The sequence below is a fragment of the Arachis duranensis genome, chromosome 5, assembly GCF_000817695.3.
Source record: "Arachis duranensis cultivar V14167 chromosome 5, aradu.V14167.gnm2.J7QH, whole genome shotgun sequence".
Lineage (NCBI taxonomy): Eukaryota > Viridiplantae > Streptophyta > Magnoliopsida > Fabales > Fabaceae > Arachis > Arachis duranensis.
The window spans coordinates 104,292,393-104,318,353 of record NC_029776.3 but is presented as its reverse complement, the minus strand read 5'-3'; the positions used below and the strand labels follow the sequence as shown (position 1 = coordinate 104,318,353).

General features: G+C 32.9%; 2 protein-coding genes and 1 pseudogene across 16 annotated transcripts; all 3 read right to left on the bottom strand.

Annotated features, from left to right (window-relative positions):
- Positions 1 to 45: 45 nt before the first annotated feature.
- LOC107491182 (uncharacterized) lies at positions 46 to 1,693 on the bottom strand. Its single transcript, XM_016111980.3, has 2 exons — positions 1,446 to 1,693; positions 46 to 1,328 (listed from the first exon to the last, which is right to left on the bottom strand). The coding sequence occupies exon 2, from the start codon at positions 1,294 to 1,296 to the stop codon at positions 64 to 66; it is 1,233 nt and encodes a 410-aa protein (XP_015967466.1). The 5' UTR covers positions 1,297 to 1,328; positions 1,446 to 1,693; the 3' UTR covers positions 46 to 63.
- Positions 1,694 to 7,503: 5,810 nt separating this feature from the next.
- Positions 7,504 to 10,325, bottom strand: LOC107491197 (uncharacterized). 15 transcript variants are annotated; one of them, XR_008009533.1, is made up of 8 exons: positions 10,290 to 10,325; positions 10,074 to 10,186; positions 9,770 to 9,893; positions 9,233 to 9,657; positions 8,971 to 9,132; positions 8,643 to 8,889; positions 8,112 to 8,356; positions 7,504 to 7,832 (listed from the first exon to the last, which is right to left on the bottom strand). XR_008009533.1 is itself a non-coding variant. In XM_016111993.3 (4 exons), the coding sequence occupies exons 2-4, from the start codon at positions 8,874 to 8,876 to the stop codon at positions 7,784 to 7,786; spliced, it is 528 nt and encodes a 175-aa protein (XP_015967479.1). In that variant the 5' UTR covers positions 8,877 to 8,889; positions 8,971 to 9,101; the 3' UTR covers positions 7,504 to 7,783. The 15 variants fall into 15 exon arrangements, 1 of the variants encoding a protein (XP_015967479.1); XR_008009538.1 differs by having other exon boundaries at positions 8,971 to 9,101; XR_002376257.2 differs by having other exon boundaries at positions 8,971 to 9,181; positions 9,272 to 9,657.
- A 3-nt stretch (positions 10,326 to 10,328) lies between these two features.
- Positions 10,329 to 12,622, bottom strand: LOC107490879 (uncharacterized; annotated as a pseudogene).
- Positions 12,623 to 25,961: the final 13,339 nt, after the last annotated feature.

The following is a 25,961-nucleotide window of genomic DNA, read 5'->3' as shown; positions in this document are numbered from 1 at the left end:
AATAAGTAATAATAAATTTTATAATAGAATAATATTTAGATCCGGGGTAGCCCAGGTTTTACACTAGCTAGATAACAACCAAACAGGAGAACAAAAGAACTTCACTTCTAACAATACTCTCTGAAAACTTCCATGGTCCAAGTCGAAGATGCCGATATCTTGAGCAACGGGATCGTAAAATGATGATTTCAACTCTATTTGGTTATCTGTAAACCAAATCTGATTTCCTTTGCTTAGAAAAGGCGCAGGAATTTGAACAGAAGAATTAAATCCAATGACTAGTATATAATTACCTAAATTATCTAATGTTGACCATTCTTTTCTGTTTCTTTTTAACTCATAGATATCGAATTTGGAAGTTTCATATTCCTTGCTTTTTCTCCCCAAGGGAGGGCCAACATGTCTTACCAACATCAATAAGCTTCCATTGGCGCACCCAATAAGATATTTAAGCTTTTGAGGGCCTCGGGGAATTTCAGGTGGAGGTCTGGTTTCATGGATCCCTCCCTTAAGTCCTGCTCTTGTCTTTGTATCAAATTCATACAGCTGTCCGACATTGTTTATGGCATATATCTTTTCTTGGAAAAATATTACGTCATGAAACCTCTTATCCCTGGTTGGAAATTCTTCCCATCTCATATTGCCAGGCTTGTAAAAGGCCAGTCTCTGGTTAGGTCCGAATATCATCACCGCCATAAAATTTTCAAGGTCATGCTCAGGAGATGAGTTTATAATAACCTTTTCAACTTGGAATCTATGCACGCTATCTCTATCCAGGGTGCTCCTAATGTCACGAAAATCCCACAGTGTGTATTCATTCCCATGATTGTCAGGTTGGTAATCAATTATAGTGGGTAAAGTTGAGACTGGAGGAAGATCCAAACTACGATTTGTAAATGGATTTAACATTTGCATAGTGCCATCAGATATGGATTGAACAATCAACCATCCATGAGCAGAACCGCGGATGAACTTAGTGTACGACTGCATCTCTGGCAGCATGACATGGTAAATATGTTTCTCTTCAAGGGCGCAAGTATCAAGAGTTTCATCATCTGCAGCAGCTAATTGCATGAGATGATAAATCTCCTCGTCTTCGTACCAATGATTCTTGACAGTTTCGTCAGGTAACAATAACCATGGAATTTTGTTTCCATCGGGAATCTTTGGAAGTTTCAATCTCCACTGTTTGCAAACCAATCGAAGTTGGATGTAATCATGGTAGGCATGGAACCGTTTTGAAATTTCTTTCGATAAATCTTCATCAATGTCTGCCCATCGATTAATCTCGTCCATGACTCCAGCTATGTTGAGTTCCAGAGTCAGATCTGAAAAAAAAAAGTCAGAATTTGAAAATTCATAGAAAATAAAACGTCAATTCACTCCCACCCACAAATAAAACTACAAACACGAAAAAGGATTCATAATTATCGTCAGAACCAAACCTAGAAAAAAAAAGTCACAGTGCTGCACCGAAGCCGATAGTCTTCTTCGTTTTCTTCATTAACAGAAGAAATAAAGAGAACGCATTGGTGCCGATGCTGATGAAAGTGTTGGTTGAAGAGGCTGTAGGTATATATAATATAGAAGAGGGAGATCAAGAGAGAATGTTAAAGGTAATTGATGTTCCACAAAGATTTGGAGTGAAAGCAATGGAGAATTAGAGAACGGAAAGAAGGCGGATGAGTTTTTGGAATGGGGTTACAATTTATATACGACAGTTAGGTCTTTTAAGTTGACTATTCGATCCTTTCCTGGAATTTTATTTTGGAAAAATTATTCTAAAGGAGCGTTGATTTATTTATTTTTTATAATTTTTATATTGATAAATTTTATTTCTCTTAAAATATTAGTAATTTTTATTAATTATTTATTTATTTTTATTTATTTTTTTATTTTTATAATCTTTACCTAACGAAAAAAAGACAAAATAAAAATCATAAAAGTAATAAATAAATAAATAATAAAAATTACCAAAATTTTAGAAAAAATAAAATTTTTAATATAAAAATTATAAAAAAAAAAGTTAAGAATCGATATTTTAATAATTAAATCTCTCTAACAATCTGTTAGAGTAATTCTTTTTAAATTAATTAACTAATTAATTCCAAGTGAATATTCATAAATATCTATATAACATTATAAATTAAATAGCATATATTAAAAATTATATAAAATAAATAAAAAAAATTAAAAATATATTTATTTTCTGATAAAAAGATTTAGTTCTTTTTTTTAAATATTATAAAAAGATTTGATCCGTTTTAATAATTTTGGTATTAAAAGTCCTTTTTAATAATTAAGTCTTTCTAACGGTCCTTTAGAGTAATTTTCTCTTTTATTTTATATGAAATTTTGAGAGGATTTATGTATTTAAATATTGAATTACGATTATTCAAAGATTTGTAAAGAAAAATTTTTGTTGCTCAAAGATGTAAAGATGTGGTGATTTTTAACGTGTCTAAAAGATAGTGTTTAATTTATTAAAAAAATTAAAAATTAATATTTAATTTAAAAAAATATAAAAATAAATAATTTTTAAAATTTTAAAATTTATTATAAAAGATAGACAAAATTTAGATATTAACTCATAGAAACTATAAAATTGAATTTTAAAATTTAAAAAGTCTATTTTTTAAAGTAAAAAAATTAATAAAATAAAAAATTAGTCACTTTTAAATTAAGATAGTTGAACACATATTTTATAAAAATTATAAAATTAATAGTAATTAACTCCACATTTTATCAATTTTTTTATTTTAAATAATCTAAATTTAAAATTTAGATAAATATAATTTATTAAAGAGTTGATTAAATTGAATTTAAATATTTTTTAATATAAAAGTTTTAGATCATTAACTTTTTAAATTGAACAAAAATAATTAACAATATCAGCACAATATAAAATATGGGACAAATGATATATTTAAATAAATTGTAAGTCAAATTCGTGCTTGTTTTGGTGTTATTATTTTGTTAAAAAAATATATTTTTTAATGAAAATTTTTTTTTTTTATTTTTTAGCGTGTTTGATAAATTTTTAGTAATAAAAGTAAAAATACTAGAAAATTTTTTTTTTTAAAAAGATGTAATTTATATCTTTTTTTCCTTAAAAAAAATAGTTTTCATGTAATAAATAAATAAAAAGTAGTTTTATATTGTTATATTCAGACATAATTGATAAATAAAAAAAATCTTTTTTATGAGATATCTAAACATAAAATTACTTTTACTTCTCCATAAAATCTTTTTAAAAAAAATAACTCGAAAAAAGATATTTTTTTAGAAACTCACCCAAACAAGCCCTACATTTCGGTCCTAAACTTAATCTATGCAAACTGCTGTATCCCAAAAAATTGAAAGCATGATCACGTAAAACACTATAGGCAGTAGTAAATTACGTGTGAATCTTTCAAAGCATAAAACTCCTGAAGTTGGAGTGGATTATATGAGCATTCTTAAAACCATGAACCTCCATCAGCCGTTGCGGATTACAAGCAAAATAGGTGGGCAGAAACCAGTTTTAGGCGTCAAGGTTTATGCACAAATCTGCAGCGCAAATCCGCCCTACCCCGTCGCAGAGTAAACCTCCATTGGTTGTTGCGGTTTACACTTTGTTTGTTATAACTTATAAATCTGCAAAGGCAAGTGACAGATTATTCATTTAAGTAATTTGGGAGATTTATATTTGAGAGAATTTCAGAGAGATTCACGCGAAAATCATACTCTAGTGGCGCCATGGAAAAAGAAAATCATTTGTGTATCTTATTAACGACTGTTAGAGTAAAATTATTATGAGAGAATGAGAGAGAGTGAGAGAGAGCGAGAGCGTGCGAGGGGGGCAAACCCATGGAGGGATAGAACATTAGGTCAGGCTAAAGATCATCGAGTTTGAAGAGTATCGATGATTAGAGCACGAGTCATTTTCAATATTTGTGGATAATCTTCCAGAAGACATATCCAAGAGGGAGCTCTTCCACCTCTTTGGTTGGACTGGACGCAGAAACGACATATATTTATCAAGAAAACTAAAAAATGGTGGTGTGTACATCTTTGCGTTCATACGATATACCACGAAAGGGGAGTCTTGAAGGCCATTACGGATATGAATCGTATGTGGTTGAGAGGTAAGGTTGTGTTCGTGGGGGAAGCTAAATATCGGAGATTATCTGCTGTCAAAGAAATGAACAACGTGCAGCCACGAGGCCAACAGCCACCAGAAGAAAAAGAGAATCAGAGAAGATTAGAGGGCCCTACTAAAGTTTTAACTAAGAAGAAGACGTCACAAGATCCACACAAGAAGGGATGGACGAAGAAGGTGGAAGTAGTGGTGGCGAAAGAAAACTTGGTCTGGTTGCAGAGAAGTCTAGTAGGTGGAATGACGAAAGCCATTAACTATAGGTCTTTGAAGGAATCGGTTGAGAGGAGTTTTCCCCGAGTTACTCAGGTGCGAGAAATGGGAGCATATAAAGCTCTGCTGACCTTTGACAGTGTGCTGAATGCGGAAGAGGCTTACACATTCAAAATGAATGGTCTGCTACAGTTGTTTCATAGGATATGGAGATGGGACGAGTCGGAGAATAATGAAACTAGGAGGGTTTGGTTGGAATGTTTTGGAGTTTTCCTGTATGCGTGGTCCATGAATACTTTCAGGATAATAGGTAACCAATGGGGTGAGGTGGTTGGGTGCGATGAAGCAACAGAATCGTGCCAATCTTTTAGTGTCGGCCGTATACAAATTGACACTTGTGTGTTGGACGTGATCAACGAATGGGTCCATCTCACAATTGGCGCAAGTGGCTTTGACGTGTTGGTAAAAGAAGGGGGACGTGAAACTTTTGGGGCGAATTGTCAGACAGGATCGGTGATTGACGGAGCGGTCAGCTGTGAACTACAAAAGAACATATGTGATGCAGCAATCATGGGGACGGAAAGTTCAAAAAGTTCAACGGACTGTACAGACCAAGCAGCAGAAGTGATGATGGAGGGACTGCGAGAGAAAGTTGAAGACAAGGACAAATTGGTAATTTCAGAAACAATTTTAAACGAATGGAGTTATGATCATTTAAGTCCAAATCAAATGAATATAGTAACAGTTCATTCTCATAATCGTCACATTGATGGTTTGGCTGATTTAGTGAGATATGAGGGGAGTAGTGTGGATTCTGAATCAATCGTTTCTTGGAATTATTAGTGATAAGGAGAATAACTGATAAGGGGTGGATCTTACTTGCTTATCAAGAGAATGAAAATTTTTATATAATATTCCTATATTGTAATTATTTTTTGACTACCTAGCATCACCCTTAAAATTCACATTAACCAATTGCATCCTTTTTTTAAATTTCTTATATTTTCTATGATACTCAATATCATGGTGGATGTTATAATTTTTCACACTCAATATAAATTTCTCTTTATTTGAGAATAATTGTCCAATATAAAATTTTATAAGAGCAGTTGTATCATGCAATATTTGACTCCCAAAAGTAAAGTCCAGCTATTGTCCCATAGCTTCCAAACCTAGGATACAAAATTGTGAAGGACATTGTTGTGTGTCAAAACTTGAAGAATCATGCTGAATGTGCCAAAATTTGAAAGACTATGGTCTATTCGATTGCTTATTGTATCCTCATCACTGTCTCTAACTATGTCAATAGACTTCTCGTCTATATCATCTTTTCGCATTGCATTTTCAATTCGATCTAGTTCTCCATCGCCTATACCATTAGAAATTATGCGAGGAAAACCAACCATCACAACCGCTAACTCATGAAAGAAACAGTTGTTTCCTAAAATACAGGCATCTCCCTCTTTTGCGAACAGGACGGTACAACCACAGGCATCATCGAACTAGAAGCTCCCTTCAACACAGTTGAATGAGGATTCGAGACCAATATCCTAACATCCTCCAATTATGCATACAACTCGTGTTCTCACCTTCCAAAAACTTCTGCAACAATGAAACAGAACTTGAAGATCTTCATTGCTTTAACTCTATCACTAAAAGTATTTTTATATTGTTATATCCATACATAATTATTAGATAGAAAAGATACTTTTATATAAAATATTCAAACAATAAATTATTTATTTTTAAATAACAACAATAACAACAAAATTTTGTCCCAAACAATAAATTGCTTTGTTTTTAATATTTAAAAAAAATCAATTGAAAAAATAATTTTATAAAAACTCACTCAAACAAACCCTAAATTTATGCTAAGAATGAGTTGTTTAGTTGTTTGACAAACAATTATATTCTAATTTCGTATTAAAACTACTCTTACTCTTTCAATCAACGATGAATAAATATCTTGACAAAAAAATGATACTATAATTTCATGTTAGAGTCATTCTTACTGTGGTAGTTATTTTTTTACTAGTTTCTTGATAAGATGGTGGAATTCTAATTTTATATTAAAACCATTCTCATTCTTATAGTGCCGATATTAATCAATTAGACTTGTGTTAACTTGCGTCTCAATGTCACTTTACTACTAAAAAACGTGTTTTCAACTAAAATATCTGTGTAAGTTTTTTGTTAAGCTATTGTATAATTTAACATAGGACCTGATTTGTTTGAATAAATTTTTTTATTTTTGAAAAGAAATATAAAAAGGTGCATAAATTATTTTGTATGAATAATATAAAAGAAGAAATTTATGTGTTTTGTACATAATTTTTTTTATATATTTTTATTATTCAACTAAAAAATTTACATAACTAAAAACAGTTTATATATTACACAAATAAAGTTTCAATAATTTTCAACAAAATTTTCCATAATTATTTTGTCCTTTCTTTCTTACGTGTTGCCTTTTAAGTTGGAGGCTTGAAAATGGATAAATTCAGTGTTGCCTTTTAAGTTGGAGGCTTGAAAATGGATAAATTCAGTAGTGGTGATCAAGCTCCTCAGTAGAGGAGCAGCAGCGACGATAGCTTTTCCTATAAAGATGAAGATTCTCATCAAGGTGTTGAGAACACTGATAATGTTAAATCTAAAAAAGGATGATAAATTGATAAATTCATTTAAGAGTGATATATATATAGTTAAAAATACTATAGGGAAACTTGAATATACAAGTTCATTTGCCAAAGAAGTTAATTAATTGAAACAAACATGCATAAAAATTTAAATGCCACCATGTTTCATCATCCACAACTCTTCGGCCAGGGACAACAGTTTGGAAAGCTTCCATGTGATAATTTTAAATATTTAAAAAATATTTACTTTTAAAGTTAAATATTAGCTTTTAACCTTTTTCGATAAGTTAGATATTATCTTTTAAACATTATAGCATTCACCAAATATAAGAGGGACTTTTTCGCTGACATTTTAATCTTTCCTCCAAATATATGAATTATATACAGGTATATCGGGTGTAGCCATCAACAAATGAAATATAGTAGTTAAAGCCATGAAATGAAGTAATAGGGGCAGGACCCCATAAATATGAATAAATCATGTCAAGAGGTGCATTAAAATTGTAAGAATCATGATGGAAGGGTAAAAGATGCATTTTAGCCATGCAGCAAAATTCACACAATCTGTCTTATTAATATTCGAAGGGATATTCATATTACATGATCTCATCACAGCTTGCACAATTTTTTGTGCACAATGACCTACCCTATTGTGCCATAAAAGCATAAGAATCAATAGCAGCAGAAAACACCTTAGGATATACATGAACCTTATTAAAAGAAATCTGAGATTTAGCATTATTATTGGTTGATCTTGCATCTGCTATAAATTTTCTCCAAGACCACAAAACCTGCATCAGAGCACCATTCCCAACAAGAGAAATACATGTGGTTGTATCAAAAACCTAGTCACAGACAAACATTAATGGATTGTAATTAACAAATGAACCAAAGAAATGGGGGTGAAAAATTAGAACTGCAGGAGCATGACTAACAAAATGTATTAAGATTGCTTCAAGGACATATAGCAATTTCTTTATGAAAAAGCAAAAAAAGGGGGCCAATGTAAAAAATATAACAAAAAGTGTGGTGCAAAGACAGCAGAAAAACATCCAAATTCACAAAAATTTCCATAGAAAAAGCAATAAAATAAAATAAAGTGAAATGAAACCTTGGAGATATACCTTGCTTTTTGATTGTTTTGAGTTCTGCTTTCAATTGCTAATCTTGGAGAAAGCATAAGAATCAATAGCAGCAGAAAACACCTTAGGATATATATGAAGCTTATTAAAAGAACTCTGAGATTTAGCATTATTATTAGTTGATCTTGTAACAGCAACACGATTAAACAAATGCCCTTCTTAGGAGATTTAGCATTATTATTGGTTGATCTTGCATCTTCTATAGATTTTCTCCAAGACCACAAAACCTGCATCAGATCACCATTCCCAACAAGAGAAATACATGTAGTTGTATCAAAACCTAGTCACAGACAAACATTAATGGACTGCAGGAGCATGACTAACAAAATGTATTAAGATTGCTTCAAGGACATACAGCAATTTCTTTATGAAAAAGCAAAAAAAGGGGGCCAAAGTATAAAATATAATAAAAAGTGTGGTGCAAAGACAGCAGAAAAACATCCAAATTCACAAGAATTTCAAAAGAAAAAGCAATAAAATAAAATAAAGTGAAATGAAACCTTGGAGATATACCTTGCTTTTTGATCGTTTTGAGTTCTGTTGCTGTTCTTTAATCCCAGAGATCTTTGAAAAATAGTCTTCAATTGAGGCCCAAGCCTGATGTGCAAAAGCACATTCAAACATTCCATTCTTGAAGCTTGTATCAGCCGCAGATGGAAGAAGACAACTTAACATAAATATGGAGTGACGGTGGCCGTCACTGTTTTTGTCTTCTAACCTTCTGCTCCGGGGGTGGCCTATGGCCATCCCAGTGCCGACACTAAATAAATGCAATTAGAACGTTAAATCATCGAAGACAAAGAAACCAAGAAAAGTAAAGAAAAGGGTTAGATTCACCTACCTCACCGATGTGTTGCGTCAATGAGGCTTTAGTCTCAAAGCAATTTGAGCATTTTTCACAGAAGTACTCGTATGTTTTATGTTTGTGTTTGGAGTGTTGCTCCAATCTCGTTCTTTCCAAGAAATTACCGTCTGAACAATTTACGCATGTGAACAACAGCTCCTGCTCTTCAGCCATAGCGATGGCTTACGTATTTGATATGCAGAGAAAACTAGGAAGGAATTGGGTTGGAATTCAGAGAGGTATGAGAGTGATGGCTTACGTATTTGATATGCAGAGAGGTATGAGAGTGATGGCTTACGTATTTGATATGCAGAGAAAACTCAATGAATAGCGGCGGGGCCTTTTATAAGAACAAACTGAAAAATTCCGCACTCATTGATAAATATATACTGCATAAATATATAAAGATATGGAAAATGCTATGTATCCTTTAAAATTCAGCCTTTTATTCAGCCTTTAAATTTAAATAATATTATTTAAATATATATTAATCTTGGTGATATGTAAAGACAATCAGGAGCCTTCTTGGTTAGAATGGAATGGAAACTAGAAAAAGGATTGGTTAGTTCCTGGCTTAGAGTACCATTAGTCTCCCCCCTGCTCTCACCACTCTCACCAATATTCCTCATACAACCATTAGTTAAATCAATTTCCTGGTTGCATCACAAACTAGCAAGGAGATTTCTGTTAACAAATAGGCAGTAGTATAAAGAATGAACTTGGAAAACAAAACAATGTTTATAAAGTTAGTAGGAATAATAAGATTTCTCTTCTTATTTTATGAAATCAAACTAACCTCCTTGATGGGATGTCCAGGCAAAGGCATCATAAAGTTAGCAGGATATGGGTAGTCCACCATTGCCAAAAAACTATTCGCAGACACCAACCAGTTCCATAGATCATCAGTCTTATTCAATGGCCTGGAAATTGCCTTTAATTAGTTAAGGAAAATCACACAAGAAATAATGCAATATCAGTATCATTATTCACCACAATCATATATTGCCGATAGGGACACATATTTCTCTTTTCTTTTCCGGAAAAAAAGAAGGAAAAAAAAGAAAGAAAAGAAACAAAAGAAAAAGGAAGGAAATCCTTACCGACAGAAGTGGCAAGTGTTGGACAGTTGCACAAGGCCATTACGCGTCTGACCTATTGATGATATGTCATTCCATGACTGTTTTATGTAGTTAAAGCAAGTAGAACTCTCACGCTATTAATAAAAACAAGAAAGCAAAAATGTTAGTAGTATACAAATTCATAAAATGGTCAAAATAAGATAGTAATAACCACAAGATACTGATTCACTAACCTACCTTAAAATCACTGGAAACAATGTCATAGAATGTTTCTAGTGGCACAATGTCTTCAAATTGGAGAATTGGAGCTGAAGCAGCAAGTTCCCCAATAGGCCAATAGCAATATGAGGGTACTTGCATTTCTATTTGAGATGATCCTCAGTAACTCCAAGCCTCTCCTTCAGTTTATCAACTTCATTTCTCAACTGGCAAACTCAAAAGAGAATAGTTAGTTCTGAGAAGCTCTTATATATGTTTTGTAATTATAATGCAACTGAAATACACAGACTAAAAAAGAAATACCTCTTCTATAGCCTTGTTCTTGAGAGCTTCAGTTAACTTGAAGGTCTTCATTTGACCCTGACAAGTGGCCAATTCCTTGCTCTTTTCTGCAACATTCTCTACTATTTGAGCTAAATAAAAAGTAAAAATTCAGCACTAGAAAAGCACTACAATAAGCTATAAGTTGTCCAAACTTCAAGTCTAATTGTCTATTATATATTTCAGTAACCACAAATTAAAAATTGCAAAATCACCTAGTAGTTTGAATAATAAGTGTCCAACCATAACAGAAACTGCTTATATACATACATAAGAGTATATAAGACATAATACATTAACATCCCCCTTTTTGAAAGCTAATGTACATTTATAAGTGTCAAAACTATTCGAGTGGGAAATTTACGAGTAACTCAAAACATAGAAATGAATTTGCATGTGGTGTGATTCTCCTTTGAGTGCAGAAGCAGCTGTTTGAATGGCTCTTGCAACCCTCCAGATTTCATGTTGAATTGCTGCTAACCTTTCTCTTTCACTCGTTGCCTTTGATGATTCCTGTTTGAATCAGCAATCCTGGGGAAGAAATCTAGCTTGCTTTCTTTGTCCCTTGGACGCCCAAACACCTATAAGAAGCATTCATGGATTGATGATTAAGTCAAGTTTAGTAACATGAAAGTGATTAACTAAGCCAACTAACTCAAGCACACTCACAAGATGCTTGAACCACTGCCTTCCATGAAGACCATCTGCATCAAGGAAGCCTTTTTCGGCAAGGATTAGTCTATCATTCAACGCTTGCTTCTTCATATCTACTATATCACCTGCAGTTTCTTGCAATCTCAGTAGCTGCAATTCAGAACAAAGATGAGTAGAAATTGGAATTGAAATGGAATAAGAAGAAAAAAAAGGGATTCTAGCACTAAAAGATACATCATTTGCAAGCATCGTTTGGTTTACCTTTGATTCATCATCAACTTGCTTGGCAGCAGAAGCAAATTCTTGAATTGACATGGTTAATGGATGTAGAGAAACTTGCTGATCTAACAATTTGAGTTAAAGGGTCATATTGAATCCAATTCAAATTTTAGGGGCCAAATCGAGTATTGAATTACAAAATCTAATAAGTGTAAAAATTATATCAAGCAACTACTGAGCAAGTAATCAAATTCATGCTTACTCACGTTTATTCGGAGCAGAATCACTTGTGAATGGAGTTGTTACATTATTATTGGCTTCCTCATAATTAGAATAATTATTATGACTGTTCAAAGTGCTAATCTTGTTGCCATCCTCAATATTTAGCTGCATTGAAAGTTAATTAATAATGACCATATCATTATCACAAATAATGCATACATTCCTCAAATTAGGTTGCATTTGAATAAAAACATACAGAAATTGTACCTGATTGGAAGGGGTTACTAGAGAAGGAAGAAAGGAAAGGTTTGATCATGTTGACAGAGAGAATGGTTGTGCAGTGGCCGCATCTGACACTGAGAACTGCCATTGACATGCTGGTGCATGGCACGCTCACCACTAAAATGGATGAACACAATCCACATTGCACGTAACATATCTCTTCAGGAACATCAAACACATGCCTCACTAGTGTTCTACTTGATGACATGCCTAATATTAATTAATTATATCAGAGTGAGATAGAAAAGTAATGCATCTCTATCGTCTAGCTTATTGGAAACGAAGCATTTATATACTACATATACATACAGTTGAAGAAGCAAATTAATAGTTTAATTTGAAAATGGACAATAATAAATCATATATATCATATATCATATGCATCTTCTTCCTTTTTGTATGCTGCTTTAATTTCCACTGCCGCACTTAGCTCCAACATTCATCCAAAAAATTTACTAACATAAATATCAAAGGCAATCATATAACTTTCCGTCCAATCAAGAAGCACTTAAACGAGCACGGACACCGCGCCGGCTTCCACTGCTTGATTCTGTTTCTTCCCCATGACAGAGCTCAACCACCAGCTTCAATGCCGTCTTATGAGCCTCCTGCGATATACAATCTCGTATCACACTCGTGATTTCAAACAACATTTCGGTTTTCGCGCTGATCCACTGGATCGGATTTGAAACCGCAAATGCCGATTTCAAAAGCAGTGTTGCGTACGCTCTTGATTGGCAGCTCCCAAGCTTCAACGCTTGCAGCAACGATTCAAGGAACTGAAGGCACTCGTTGTTGATTAGCTTCTAAATCTGATTTTCCGAGAGATCAAGATGAAACAAGATCTAAATCGCAGTTTCAGTCAGATCTCGTTCTTCTTCTTCGGCGCTATTGTTCTTCTTTATCATGATTGTAGCTAAGAACTCTATTGCAACTGAAGAGATTTATAACGAGAGCGACATCGACGCTAGTCTAACAGAGCAACAGCGGCGCGAGTGTGACGGAGCTGCGACGAGCGCGGGAGCAGCAGAGCGAAGACGGCGCGGCGGCAGTAGAGAGGGAAGGTTGGTGAAATGACAGAGGTGAAATGGAGAAGGCGCAAATTGGGGTTAATTTATGTGGTAAAATGTAAGTGGTGATGATGAATCTGTGCTCCACTGCCTCAATCTTTGTTCTGATTCAGTTGAAATCGGGGCTCTCAGTCACTTACAACAGCTCCCTCAAGCTTCTCTGTTCTCAGACTTTGCCTCGTGGTGGGAAGCATCAACTACCCAATTGCAGCAACAATCTGAAGAAGAAGCTGATTGTCGTTTTTTGGCGAGTCTATGCTGAAACATTTGGAGATCTCGACATAATTTCATTTTCGAGGGCAGCAAGATGAGATCAGGTGATGTCCTCTCAGCAGCTGGGTGGATGATTCGGGCTCCTAATCTAAATATTCTCCAGGATGTGCCATGAATGCATTTCTTCTTTTATTTTGGTTACGTTTTCTTCGTTTTCTTCTTAGCATATTAGCTCATCTTTTACTGGAAAACTCCAGTGAACTTTGAGAATACCCCACCTCTTCTTGTTTTGGTGTTCTATCACTTTGGAAAGCTGTATTCCATTTCATAAATGAAATATGGCAAATTCTACGGTATTGATGCAGGGGACAAATCTACATGTGCTATTTGAGTTCTTGAGGGACAAATGTCTATTGAATTGAATGGGACAACTTCTACGGCTCTTAGCTCTTTCAGCGGCTAGAGTACTTGTCAAGAAGGTGGTGTCACCTTTTTAACATTGATTTATTTGTCAATCAAAATTTTAAGTAATGAATACGTGAAAATAAATTATTTTATGAACTATGTTTATTTATCTTTGTTTTTGATAATTAAATTAGTGGGTCCACATTACTCAATAAATTGGTCCATTATTTTAGTATTACATCTTGTCCCAATGTATTTCAATATAATAGTCAGTCTAATTAGTGAAAAATTGTACCAATAGCTTATAACTCAAATGACATAATTTTTCCATACTCAATTAAGAAATTATTTTTAACTAGTGTATATTTTTATATTCTATACGAAATAATATATAAAATTATATAAAAAAATTTATTAAAAAATTAAATAAAAAATATATAGTAATTATTATTATAAATATTTTATAAAGTTATAATTAAAATTAAACTCTAAGAATTTTTAATATTAAAAATAAATAGTATTTGTCTTAATCAATTTGAATTTGTTGAGTGGTCATCTCACTCGAACTCATTTGCTTAAGTAAGTATTCGGAGTTCGAATCTCATATTACACGCGTAATAATTCAGTAGCTAACGGTTGGTCATTAATAAATGTAATATCAATATATGGTTAGACTTTATAGGAGTACTAAAATTTGCGAGTATTCGACCTGTCTCTGCCCGGTAAGGACGGGTAATAACCCGACCGCGAGGCATGACGGGTCGGGTTTAGTGTGTACCTGCTCCAGGGTATATACATAGTAACACTTTTTAGAGATTAAGATTTGTCTCACATCACATATTTAGTGATTCACAATTTCAGTTCATTCTCCATAGCCATGCCAGAGAGACCCAATCATTTTCACCCAGAGTCTTCTTCCTCTCGACTTCTCCCTAGAAAGCCTCACAACTCTTGTTGTTGTCACAGCTCTTATCGTCTTACCACTGAGCCCATCATTGTCGCTACTGAGCCTGTTACCATCTACCTTCACAGCTCTCGTCGTTGCCGCTACTGAGCTCATCACCGTCGTTGCTGAGTCCGTCGCTACCTTCTTCCTGAACCCCTTTCCTCTAGGTAAATTCTTTACACTCATCGCCGCCTTCTTCCTGTTGAGCCTCTTTTTTCTAGGTAAATTCTTCTCCCTCTCTCCCTTTTTCTCCCTCCCTCTCCATCACATTGTGAGTCTGTTAAGCTCTTTGATTCTTCTTCCATAGATTTATCACTTGATCGTCACTGTAGATTTATGTGATTCTGTCATCGGAGTTCCTTTCCCCTAAGCACGCCACTGTCTTCCTCCTTTATCTCTCTGTCTGCAAATAAGTTTCTCTTTCTCTCTCTTTCTCACATTATGAATGACTGAATCTGTATTTCATTGAATTTGTACTTAGTGAAACTGTGAATTTGTGTTATAATTTTGTTCGTGAAGTTGTGAACTTGTGTTACGATTTTGTTTATATACTGCATTTTACTGATTTCTTGTTCATATTATGTACTTATATTTTCATGATTGATTTTAAGGTTATTTTATATAAAAATAAATATGTTTCATGATTGATTTATCATTAAAATGAGCATGTTCTCATTACATAAAGTTCATTTTGCATTTTTCATTTTAAATCGTGATCGATTTTGGTTTCTAATTACTAATGTTAGCATGTTGCAATAGTTTATATATGTTGATTGAGAATTAGGGTTTTTGTAATTTTACTTGATTTATATATGTGCAATGAATCTGATTGCTGATGTTGCAATAATTTGTCAATTTTTTCGATAGGTGCTTTATATATGGTTTGCTTTGTTCTTTTATTTTTTTTTAATATAGTTGATTTAAGATTATTTCATGGCAAGTAATGTTAGAGAAAACACACGAAACAATATTGCTGCTCCTAATGATATTGAGATTGAAATTTAGAGTAATGCTAATCTACTTCATGTTAAATTTATAGTGATCAGACATTATTTTTTTTAATTTCATATTATTTGACATTATTATATGAATTTTATGTTTGTATTTTAATTTATGTATGAATTTTAATTTTTTATCTTAATTTATGTATGAACATGTAAATTTTAAAGTGTTATTTAACTGTTATAGGGTGGGTAAGTGTGGAAAAGGTACCCGCAGGAGAGGGTTAGGATACAATATTCTACTATCCGCAAGCATAGGTGGGGGTGGATAATTGAGAAGTTTAAAGATGGCAGGGCAGGGACAAGTAGGCAAAAACCCGCCCCACTGCCAACCCTATATGTGATGGATTAATTTTTCACCTATGCAGTTAGGAAATACCGTAGAAGAAAACAGTAGTTATTTTTAAAGTAGAATAATTTCTCATTGATAGCAATATTTAATTATGGAGATTTGTTTTTGTTGAAATTTACATGTGATGATTTTATTTGTTAGTATTATATTCATTATTGAAGTAAAAATAATATGATCAATATTGTTACATGTTAAAATTTCACATTTTATGACATGATTTTCAAGTTTGCAAACTTATAGACTTATATCATTACAAAAGTTATTAAGTTGGTTAATATCCTTTGATAACATTAATGAAACACTATCATTGAGTATTCGTTTGTGGGAAGAGAAACCAATAACACTTTTTATTATTCAATATATATTTTATTCTATTGTAAAATGAATTATTATTTGCTAAATTGGAAAATACATTTTCTTCTAATTTCTTATACTATTTTATTTGGTAATGTTCTCGTACAGTGCATGGGATAATTAATAAAACTATATAAATTTTTTATTAAAAAATTAAATAAAAATATATATAATAATTATTACTATAGATATTTTATAAAGTTATAATTAAAATTATAGGTTAACGATTTTTAATGTTAAAAATATTAAAAATAATTACTCCTGTTTTAAAAAAATATCATTCATCCCCTCTCTATCTTCATCGCAAGTCCTTATTTAATTATCCTCTTAGAAAATGTAGATACCCACAGTTATCTATAGATATTCTTTAAATTTTTTTAAATTAATAAAAAAATATAATAATATAATAATCATAAAATAATCAATTTAATATAATTTAATATAACTCATAATATATTTATTATAAAAAATAACCTTTCAAGATTAAAAACACAAGAAGTGTTAATAGCAAATGAAAATTCAAAATTATATGTAAACAAATTAAAATAATGTATTTAATGTGATTTGCAAGAAAAAATTTTGTTATTCAAGTATAATATACGTTTTATTATTTTGTATAGAATAATATTAGTTTTAGTTTATATATTATTATTATTGGGTATTAAAAATAAACAGTATTTGTATTATTAGTATTTTTTAATCTTTTTCAATTCTAATCGAGATTAAGTCTAAAAGCTTACTCACTTCATTAGAAACAAATATAGTCTAATAAATTTCCATCTGATAGTGTTATATATACATTGGAATAATTATAGGAGAATTAACTTTAGCAAATTAATGGTATAGTGTTTAGTCACTACAAAAATATTTTTTCACAAAATTATCAATCAATTATGTATGATTTCTGATGAAAATAATATATTCAACATGAATATTATTTATTAGGTAAAACATAACAAACTGATAAAGAAAAAAATTATTACAATGGGTATATTTATTTTAACTAATATTCTTCTATTCAATACTATAAAAAATACACTGCTCACCCTAATTACTATAACCTAACTTATATTGGCAATAGTAGAATGCTTAAATTGAGTCATTTCTAGGCTATGGTATTCGTCAAACAAACAATCAATTAAACATTTATCTGTACATTCTTATTTTGAGTACATTTATATATAAAAAAAATTAAACATAAAGAAAAAAAAGAAGAGTTGAAATAGTAAGAGCAACTAAAATAATGATTCTTAGAGCAACTCTAATAGAATTAAATTTAGGTATCAATTTTGACCTGTACAGTAAACAAACTAATTTAAACTTTAAACTTTCATTGGATACAATTTTTAAAATGATTTTGGTATTAATAAAGAGATACCATATTACTTTAAAAAAAAAGAAGAATGAAATATTACCACTTGTTTAAGCACATCCATTAAATAAATACTAATAGTGTTACTCTAACGTTGTTTTATTGTAACGTTGTAATAAAGACTAATTAAAATTTACTTAAATAAATTAAATGTACTTATTTATGCTCCGTATTTTACTACTTTATTTTTCATTATCTTATCAATTTGGTAGAAAAATAGATCCAAATCAATTTAACTTAATTTTTTAATTATTTATAAAATTTTAATTTTTCTCTCAATCTAAATATGATATATAATTATTAATTTTGTAATTTTATAGTTTTATTTTAGTTAAATTTTTAGAATTTAATTAAATTTATTTAAAATAATAAAAAATAATTTAAAATTTAAATTAAAATAAAACCAAGCATTGGAGTGACAAATTTTACATTAAGTTTTAAATCAAGTCTTATAATATATAATTCACAAATATTTATGTGGCATCTTGGGGATCTAAAATAACATAAAATTAATATCAAACATTAGAGATACTCTTATAAATTTATTTGGCCATTTGTATATAAAAGACCAGAAGATTATGACTATCTAATAAAATTAATTTGTATTATTACATTTAATTTGAATAAATAAGAAATTATCTTATTTTAATTTGGTCCTTAATTCACATGATTCAATTTTGACTTAATACTTCAGTAGATATGATTTGATTTAATTTAATATGATTATTAATTAAAAATATCTCAGTTAGCTATTTTGTTCGTATATTTATTATTTTAATGATTAATAAATTACTCAAATTAATTAATATACATAATTAATATAATTATTTTGATTTAATAAATTAAAAAAATAAATTAAAAAATACTATCAAAATATTAAAAGAAATAAATTAAAAAATACTACCAAAATAAATTAATATAAATTATAATAAATTGTATAATATTTAAAGATCTAATTAAAATAATTAGTTGATATAATTAATTTATCATCGTAAATTATATTTAATGAGTTAAAAAAAAGAAATTAAAAAATATTCTAAAAAATATGCTACATCAGTTCCATCATTAAATACAGACATTTGATTTTTATATAATATAATAGATAATAGATTAGTAAAAGCAAATAGAAGTATGACTTTAATTAGTATTCGATAAAATATTCATTTTGAATTAAAAAAAAAGTAAAAGTATGATATTATTAAAATAATAAATTTTTATGTTTAAAAAGTTATATTTAAATAAAAGATTTGTAAAATATAAAACTTAGAGTAACATATCTTCATGAACATTAATCGTGAATCAGTTCTAAACTAACATAAAATTATAATACAATTTAATTACAAAAAAATCAATAATTAATATTAATATTAATATTAATCAATAATTTTTAAGCAATTTTTTTAAAATTGTTTTGCATAGAATAAAATATTTTTTGTAGTATAATTTAAATAAATTCGTTAAAAAAATTTATTAAAAAATATTCATGAACTATTAAAAATAGACAAAAGAGTATTGTATAAAATCAGCTTTGATAGCTCATTAATATTTTTCATGTTTTTGAGTTTGTACTTATGTTGAAGTAAAAAAGTGTTTCACGTACATAATTATTATTATTATTATTAATTTTTGATAAAAGTCTTCCACGTATGTACTACTGATATACATAGTACTACTAATAAATGATGGTCATACAAGCATGCATTGCTTTGAAAAGGGGCAAGAGTGAAAATAGAATTGGTAATTCGAATCGGCTAGATTCGAATTATGTAGTATTTCGTTTTACAAGCTAATTTGAATCAGCTTGTCTCTATTTATTCCAATATGTAATTCGAATCCATCCGATTCGAATTATGCTATGTTCACGTGCTAAAGTAATTCGAACCAGTTTGTTTCGAATTACATGCAAACCTAGTTCGATGTATCTTAATTCGAACTATATGATTTTGTGCGGTGATGGATTCCTGAATCCATTTTTTATTTGGCTGATTTGCGTAAAAATTTAATTCTCTTTTTTGATGGGAAAACGGGGCATAAGGCCCAAAAAAAATATAAACACTCATCACTCTAACAAATTCAATGCCCTTTCTATCTGCATCCAGCATATGAGTAATGAAAGGGGGTGGAGCAACAAATTGATGAAGACCCACCGGTAGGCTATGGGCATGTTTAGCAAGCTCGTCTGCACTAAAATTGGCCTCTCTCAGAATATGATCAATTTTGAACTCTCCTGGCTTGGCTTGAAGTTCTTTGATGGCACGGATGAGGGTCGTGCTTCCATGGAGGGAGGTTGAGCTATTCTGAATCAACCTAACTGCGCAGGTAGAGTCAGATTCTACCTTAATTTTGTTAAATCCAATATCAATTGTAATCTTAAGGCCCAAATAAATTGCCCACAATTCTGCTTCTGTAATAGTAACCTTGCCAATGTTCATCATAAAACCAGGTAACACCAGACCATTAGAATCCGTGATAATTCCACCGCAAGCCCCTGAACTAGAAGTTTGGAGGAATAATCCATCAACATTAATTTTACTCCAACCATTTTCTGGAGGTCTCCACCCAACCAAAACTGACGATGTTGTTCTCAGAGTCATTCTACTTATCTCAGTAACTTCTAGAACTTCATCATAATTCCTAGCTACTCTTTTGATTTCGGGAATGACTTGCTGGTATGGGTTGTTTTCTTATTGAAAAATTAAATTGTTTCTCTTTCTCCAGATGACATTACATGCGGTGAGGAAGAAGGTGGGCCATGAAGTCCCACTGTCATTGCGAGAGACCTTATGCAGATTGTCCGTAAGCCATTCATGAAGAGACTGGCTAAAGAACGGGTCACGTGGATCTCTGTTTGAGCTGCTAAACCAAATACTTCGGGTAAAAGGACAGTCTCTCAGAACATGGAGCAGACTCTCATCTTGATCTGGGCATCTGGGACAGCACCCATTATCAGTAAGTCCTCGGTTCCTTCTCTTGGCATTAGTTAATAGAGCGTTGTGGCTTAATAACCAAGAAAAAGTCTTTAGTCTCTGAGGCACTCTGGCTTTCCAACATAATCTATAAATCTCATCAGGATTTATGTCTTCCACATAGTAAGCCTTATAAGCTAAATTAATAGAAAAACTTCTATGTGGTTCCGGTAGCCAACTGATAGAGTCTCGACCTAGGAAGTGGTTTGGAGCTTTCAAAGTACGTATCATGTCAACAACCTCATTTGGGATGGCATGAGATAATTTTTCCAAATCCCAGCAGCCATCATCCGTAGCATAGGCCTCTAGGGTTTCGTTATCCCTATCATTGCTAATTTGACTGAGCAATAACTCACTAAGATTTTCAATACCAGGGATCCAGTGACTTTTCCAGATCTTGATGCTCTTACCATTGCCAAACGCCAAACAAGATTGCGTTAAAAGTCATCCCAAACTTTAACAATCCCTCTCCACGCGTTCGAACAATTTAATCTCTTAGCCACCTTGGGGATAGGGCTATCACCACAGCCATGCTTAGCCTTCATAACCTTTACCCAAAGTGCTTGGTCATTATGGACTAAACCCCATGCCAATTTCATGAGATAAAGGTTGTTTGTTTCCTGAGCCTTCTGCAAACCTAGACCTCCCAACTCTTTAGGCTTGCAAATAGAATCCCAATTGATAAGATGGATTTTTTTATCTCCTGCGTCTGACCCCCAAAAAAATCTCTACAAATCTTGTCAATTTGATTACAAACTTCCTTAGGCATCTTCATAGTCTGCATAGTATAACTTGGTATTATTGAGAGGACGGATTAAACAAGAGTGCTCCTTCCTGCTAACGAAAGAGTCTTCATATTCCAACTGGACAGCTTGGCGTGCATCTTGTCAATGATCGGTTGAAAGTGTTGCTTCCCACATTTTTCATGAATAAGGGTACTCCGAGATACTTTCCTAGGTTGTTGGTTAGGGGAATGCCAAGGTCTCTGCTAAGCTCTGCTCTAATATTGTGGTTGACATTCTTAGAGAAGAACACGCACGACTTGCTGAGACTGACTTTTTGACCGGAAGCTTCACAAAAAATACTCAAAGCCTCCTTGATGATTTGGACTTGATCTTTATTTGCTTGAGCAAAGAGAATGAGATCATCTGCAAAACAGAGATGAGATAATTGAGGTCAATTTCTAGATAGAGTAATAGGTTTCCAACTTTTCTTTTCCACTAAGGAGTTAATTAAATGGGAAAGCCTTTCAATACACAAGACAAAAAGGTAAGGGAATAAGGGATCTCCCTGTCTTATGCCTCTGGTTGGGATGAAATTTTCTGAATGAGACCCATTCCAAAGCAAATTCATAGTTGGAGAGGAGATGCAATGATAAATAACATTTACAATATTATCCGGGATGCCAATGTCTTTAAGAGTCTCAATGATGAAACCCCAATTGAGTCGATCATACGCCTTCTCCAAGTCTATCTTAATTGCCATAAGACCTTTTCCTCCATTTCTGGTCCTCATCATATGTATTACCTCTTGTGCGACTAAGATATTGTCTGCACTAACCCTTCCTGGGATGAAGCTTGCTTGAGTATTAGACACGATAGCCCCTAGGGTTAGCTTAATCCTTTCAGCTATCACCTTGGTAACGATCTTATAGCAAACGTTACATAGGCTAATCGGTCTGAATTGGGCAAAGTTCTCAGGTGAAGGAACTTTAGGAATGATAGAGATAAGAGTTTGGTTCACTCTAGCAATATTTTCTGGGGTCCTAAAAATCATTTGAATCCAACTTACTAGGGAATCTGCCACAGTATCCCAAGAATGCTGAAAGAACTTTGCTGGGAGTCCATCACTTCCGGGAGCCTTCTAGCTACCCATATTGAAAACTGCGTGCTTGACTTCCTCGAAAGTGATGTTCTTGTTTAGGTGGACAAGGTTATCTTCTGCCACTCTAGGAAATTTACCTACAATAGAAAAGTTAGGAAACACCAAAGAATAATTGTCAGGGGCATATAAAGATTTAAAAAAGGATACACCCAGGTATTTGAGTTCTTCCACATCATCAATCTATTTTCCTTCATTGTTCTTGAGCGAAGTGACATAGTTCCTTCTTCTTCTCCCATTTGCTTTTTGATGAAAGTATTTAGAGTTCTTGTCTCCAAAATTGATGATATTGCACCTAGACATCTGCATCCAATAGCTCTCTTCTTGAACAACAATTCTTTTGTATTCCCTCCAAAGGTCGTTATGGAGTTTCTCTAGAAATGGGTTATTGTTAAAAGAGAGACTTTGATTGATTCCATCAAGTCTGAGGAGGATTCTTTGCTTCTTTCTAAAGATGTAACCGAAAACCTCTTTATTATAAATCTTAGCTTTATTTGTAAAATTATTAATATTAGAGACATGATCTCCCTGCTTGATCCAACTGTTTTTTACTAATCTTTGGTAGTCTTCATGAAGGATCCAATGCGCAAGAAGCCTGAAAGGTTTATCTCTTCTTCTCGTCTCTAAGTTATTGAAGTCTAAAAGGATGGGGATATGGTCAGACTTCAACTTAGGGAGATGTTTAACGCCGGCTAATGGAAAGAGATCATTGAAACCCAAGTTGCAAAGAAACCGGTCCAGCCTTTGTTTGACTCTATTCCTCTGCCAGGTAAAGGGGGGTCCTGAAAAGCCTAGGTCTTTTAGGCCACAATTCTGAATACAATATTGGAATCTTCTTGAGTCTTGAGAAAGATTGAAACTGCCCCCTGTTTCTTCAAGGGAAATGATAGAATTAAAATCTCCGCCAACGCACCAAGGTCCTTGGATAGTCGCCTCCCATAGGCTACTCTAGGTCCCAGTTGTGGGCTGCTGTAGACACAAGTGCAGTACCAGTTTCGATTTTCGTTGTCTTTGATATTCAGATGGATAAATTGCTTATGGATTTCTAGAGGTTCAATATTCCACTCTTTTTTGTTCCAAAGGCACCAAATGCCTCCCGCAAAACCTTTAGCTTCGCTTCTACATCAAGATTCAAAACCTAGCTTGCGGATAATCACCTCAGCTTTAGATCTTGAAACATGAGTTTCAAGCAGGATACACAAATTCAAATTATACCGATAAGTTAAATCTTTAATAATAATGGGGAATTCTTTAGCAGATACCCCTCTATAATTCCAAATTAAAATATTCATGAGAAAAATTATGATGGAAACAGTTTCGAAAAAACTCCCTTAAATAAAAGGATTCACTGAGCCTCATTTGGCTTGCTGTTGATTGCTTGAACGTCCATCTCTACATTTTGGTAAGCAACTTCTCTCTTTTGGAGATCAAGTTTTTTCATGTTTTTGTCCTTCTTTGGTTTGGAGTTAGATTCGCTTGGGTCTGGAGGTTTGTTCCCTTCTTCCTTGCTGATCTCATTATTATACCCACCTCCCACGATACTAGTGATGAGTGCTTTAGTTGTATGATTTAAAGAGCCCCCTAGGGGAATTGGTTGCACATACTCAGCTTTAGCAATCTCCTTGTTTAGGTAAGAAAATTGCCTCCAATATTCATCATGTATTTTTTCCTTGCCTTTCTGATTCTTTTGGGAAGTTTCATGGCTGCTTTGGTGTGCTTCTATAATTTTATTTTTCTCCTGATTTCTGGGGATGCTTTGGATGATCTTGGTCTTTTAACTGAACTGCTTGATTTTCTTAGCGTCTGGTGTTATTTTTTTACTTATTGCTGTATGCTTTCCTCTAATGATAGGAATGGAACTTTTTTGCCTCTGTTGATTTTTTTGTATATGGTGAGTATTTTCGCTTCTGAAATTCTGATCTACTACTATTTTTTTGCTAGGTCCTGCTAGACATGCGTCCTTGTCATCTCCTGAATTAATAGCTTGGGTCTCATTCGAGGGTAGCTCTTCAATGGAATGATTATCTTCTTGATTTGCCTCTGCAAGGATGTGGAACCTTGAATTTAGGAAACTTTCCTTTCTTTCCTTCTCCGCAGAATCAGCTTTGGTTTTATTCCTTCTTTGATATCTCTTCACGATCATCCATGGCCCAAAGAGGTTACCATTTTGCTCCTCATTAATGCTTTCCTGATTGGTGGCCATATTTTGGGAAACTTGCTTGTTTTGGTGCCTAGCTTCAGGTGTGATTGGTGGGTCATTCGTAATAATTGTTGCAAGATTTTCTTTTCTTTCTAGATTCGATTCCTGATTTGTCTCTTGACCGTTAGGGGATTTCCGATGGCCAAACCGGGTGCCCTCCGTCATTTCGGCGGCAGCTTCAGTGGCTGTTCCGATCGTCCTCTCATTACAATACTCCATTCTGTGCCCATACTTACCGCAGTTGAAACAGATTTGTTGTAATCCTTCATAGACAATGTTGAACTCTTTGCCAAGGGCTATGATAGTCAGAACCATCTTTTTTCGCAAATCAATTTTCACGCATATCCTAGCAAAATTCCCTCGAGAGTGTATGGAGGTGAGTTCATCCACTTTGAGCATTGTTCCGAGAGCTTTTCCAACTTTCCAGAGAAAGAATTTATTGTATAATTTCGCAGGTAGGTTGGGGATCCTAACCCATACTGCTACTTTCTGAATATCCGTCTCTTGTGGCAAGAAGAGTTGTCTCCACCTTTGCACCAAGAGATAATGATCAGCTATCATCCAAGGACCTTCAAAGAGTGCATGTGTATAGTCATCTTGATCCGTGAACTTGACCAAAAAAAAGTTACCAGCTAGATCCATGACTCGTATCACTCCTTTTTTCATCCATCTCCTTTGTACCCATCTATCAAGATCTTGAAGGTTAAAGGTTTTTCCAAGTGGCTTAACAATCAGCGATAGTTTCCAAGGTCTACACTACTCGTCATACTCTTCTAGAGAGACATCAATGTTGGGCTTAGGATCGAAGGGAGCTTCATCGTCTATAGAAGAGTCCATGACTAAATCTTCTGAGTTGTAGTCTTCTGAAACCATTTCTACAATTTCTTGTGGATTCAGTTTTCCAAAGCCATTCTCCACTACCATGTCACAGTAGGATATCTTAGGCTTCATGAATTTTTCTAAATCACCTTTGTTGTCGGTTTGATTTTTACCTTCAGTCTCCTTTTTCTGTTCTGGGGCGCCTCCTCCTTTTTTCATGTCATCTATTACCTGTTCTTCTATGTTATTTTCATTCATCTTTACTTTTTTTGTACTCCTTGAGACTAAATCTTCTTCTTCCGGCGAACGTTTATCGAGATCTGGAAGGAGAGACTCAGAGTTCATTGAGAGAAAATTTAAAAATCCTACTTTTTATTTTTCCTTTTATGCATTGTTTTGTTTTGCCCTTTTAT

Bases quoted from the DNA above. Each gene is read 5' to 3' on its own strand.
- LOC107491182 (XM_016111980.3), bottom strand. From the start codon at position 1,296: ATGGACGAGATTAATCGATGGGCAGACATTGATGAAGATTTATCGAAA.
- LOC107491197 (XM_016111993.3), bottom strand. From the start codon at position 8,876: ATGGCCATAGGCCACCCCCGGAGCAGAAGGTTAGAAGACAAAAACAGT. The intron at 8,357-8,642 runs GTATATCTCCAA...GATCTGATGCAG, and splicing joins CAAAACGATCAAAAAGCAAG to GTTTTGTGGTCTTGGAGAAA. The intron at 7,833-8,111 runs GTATATCTCCAA...GTCTGTGACTAG, and splicing joins CAAAACAATCAAAAAGCAAG to GTTTTTGATACAACCACATG.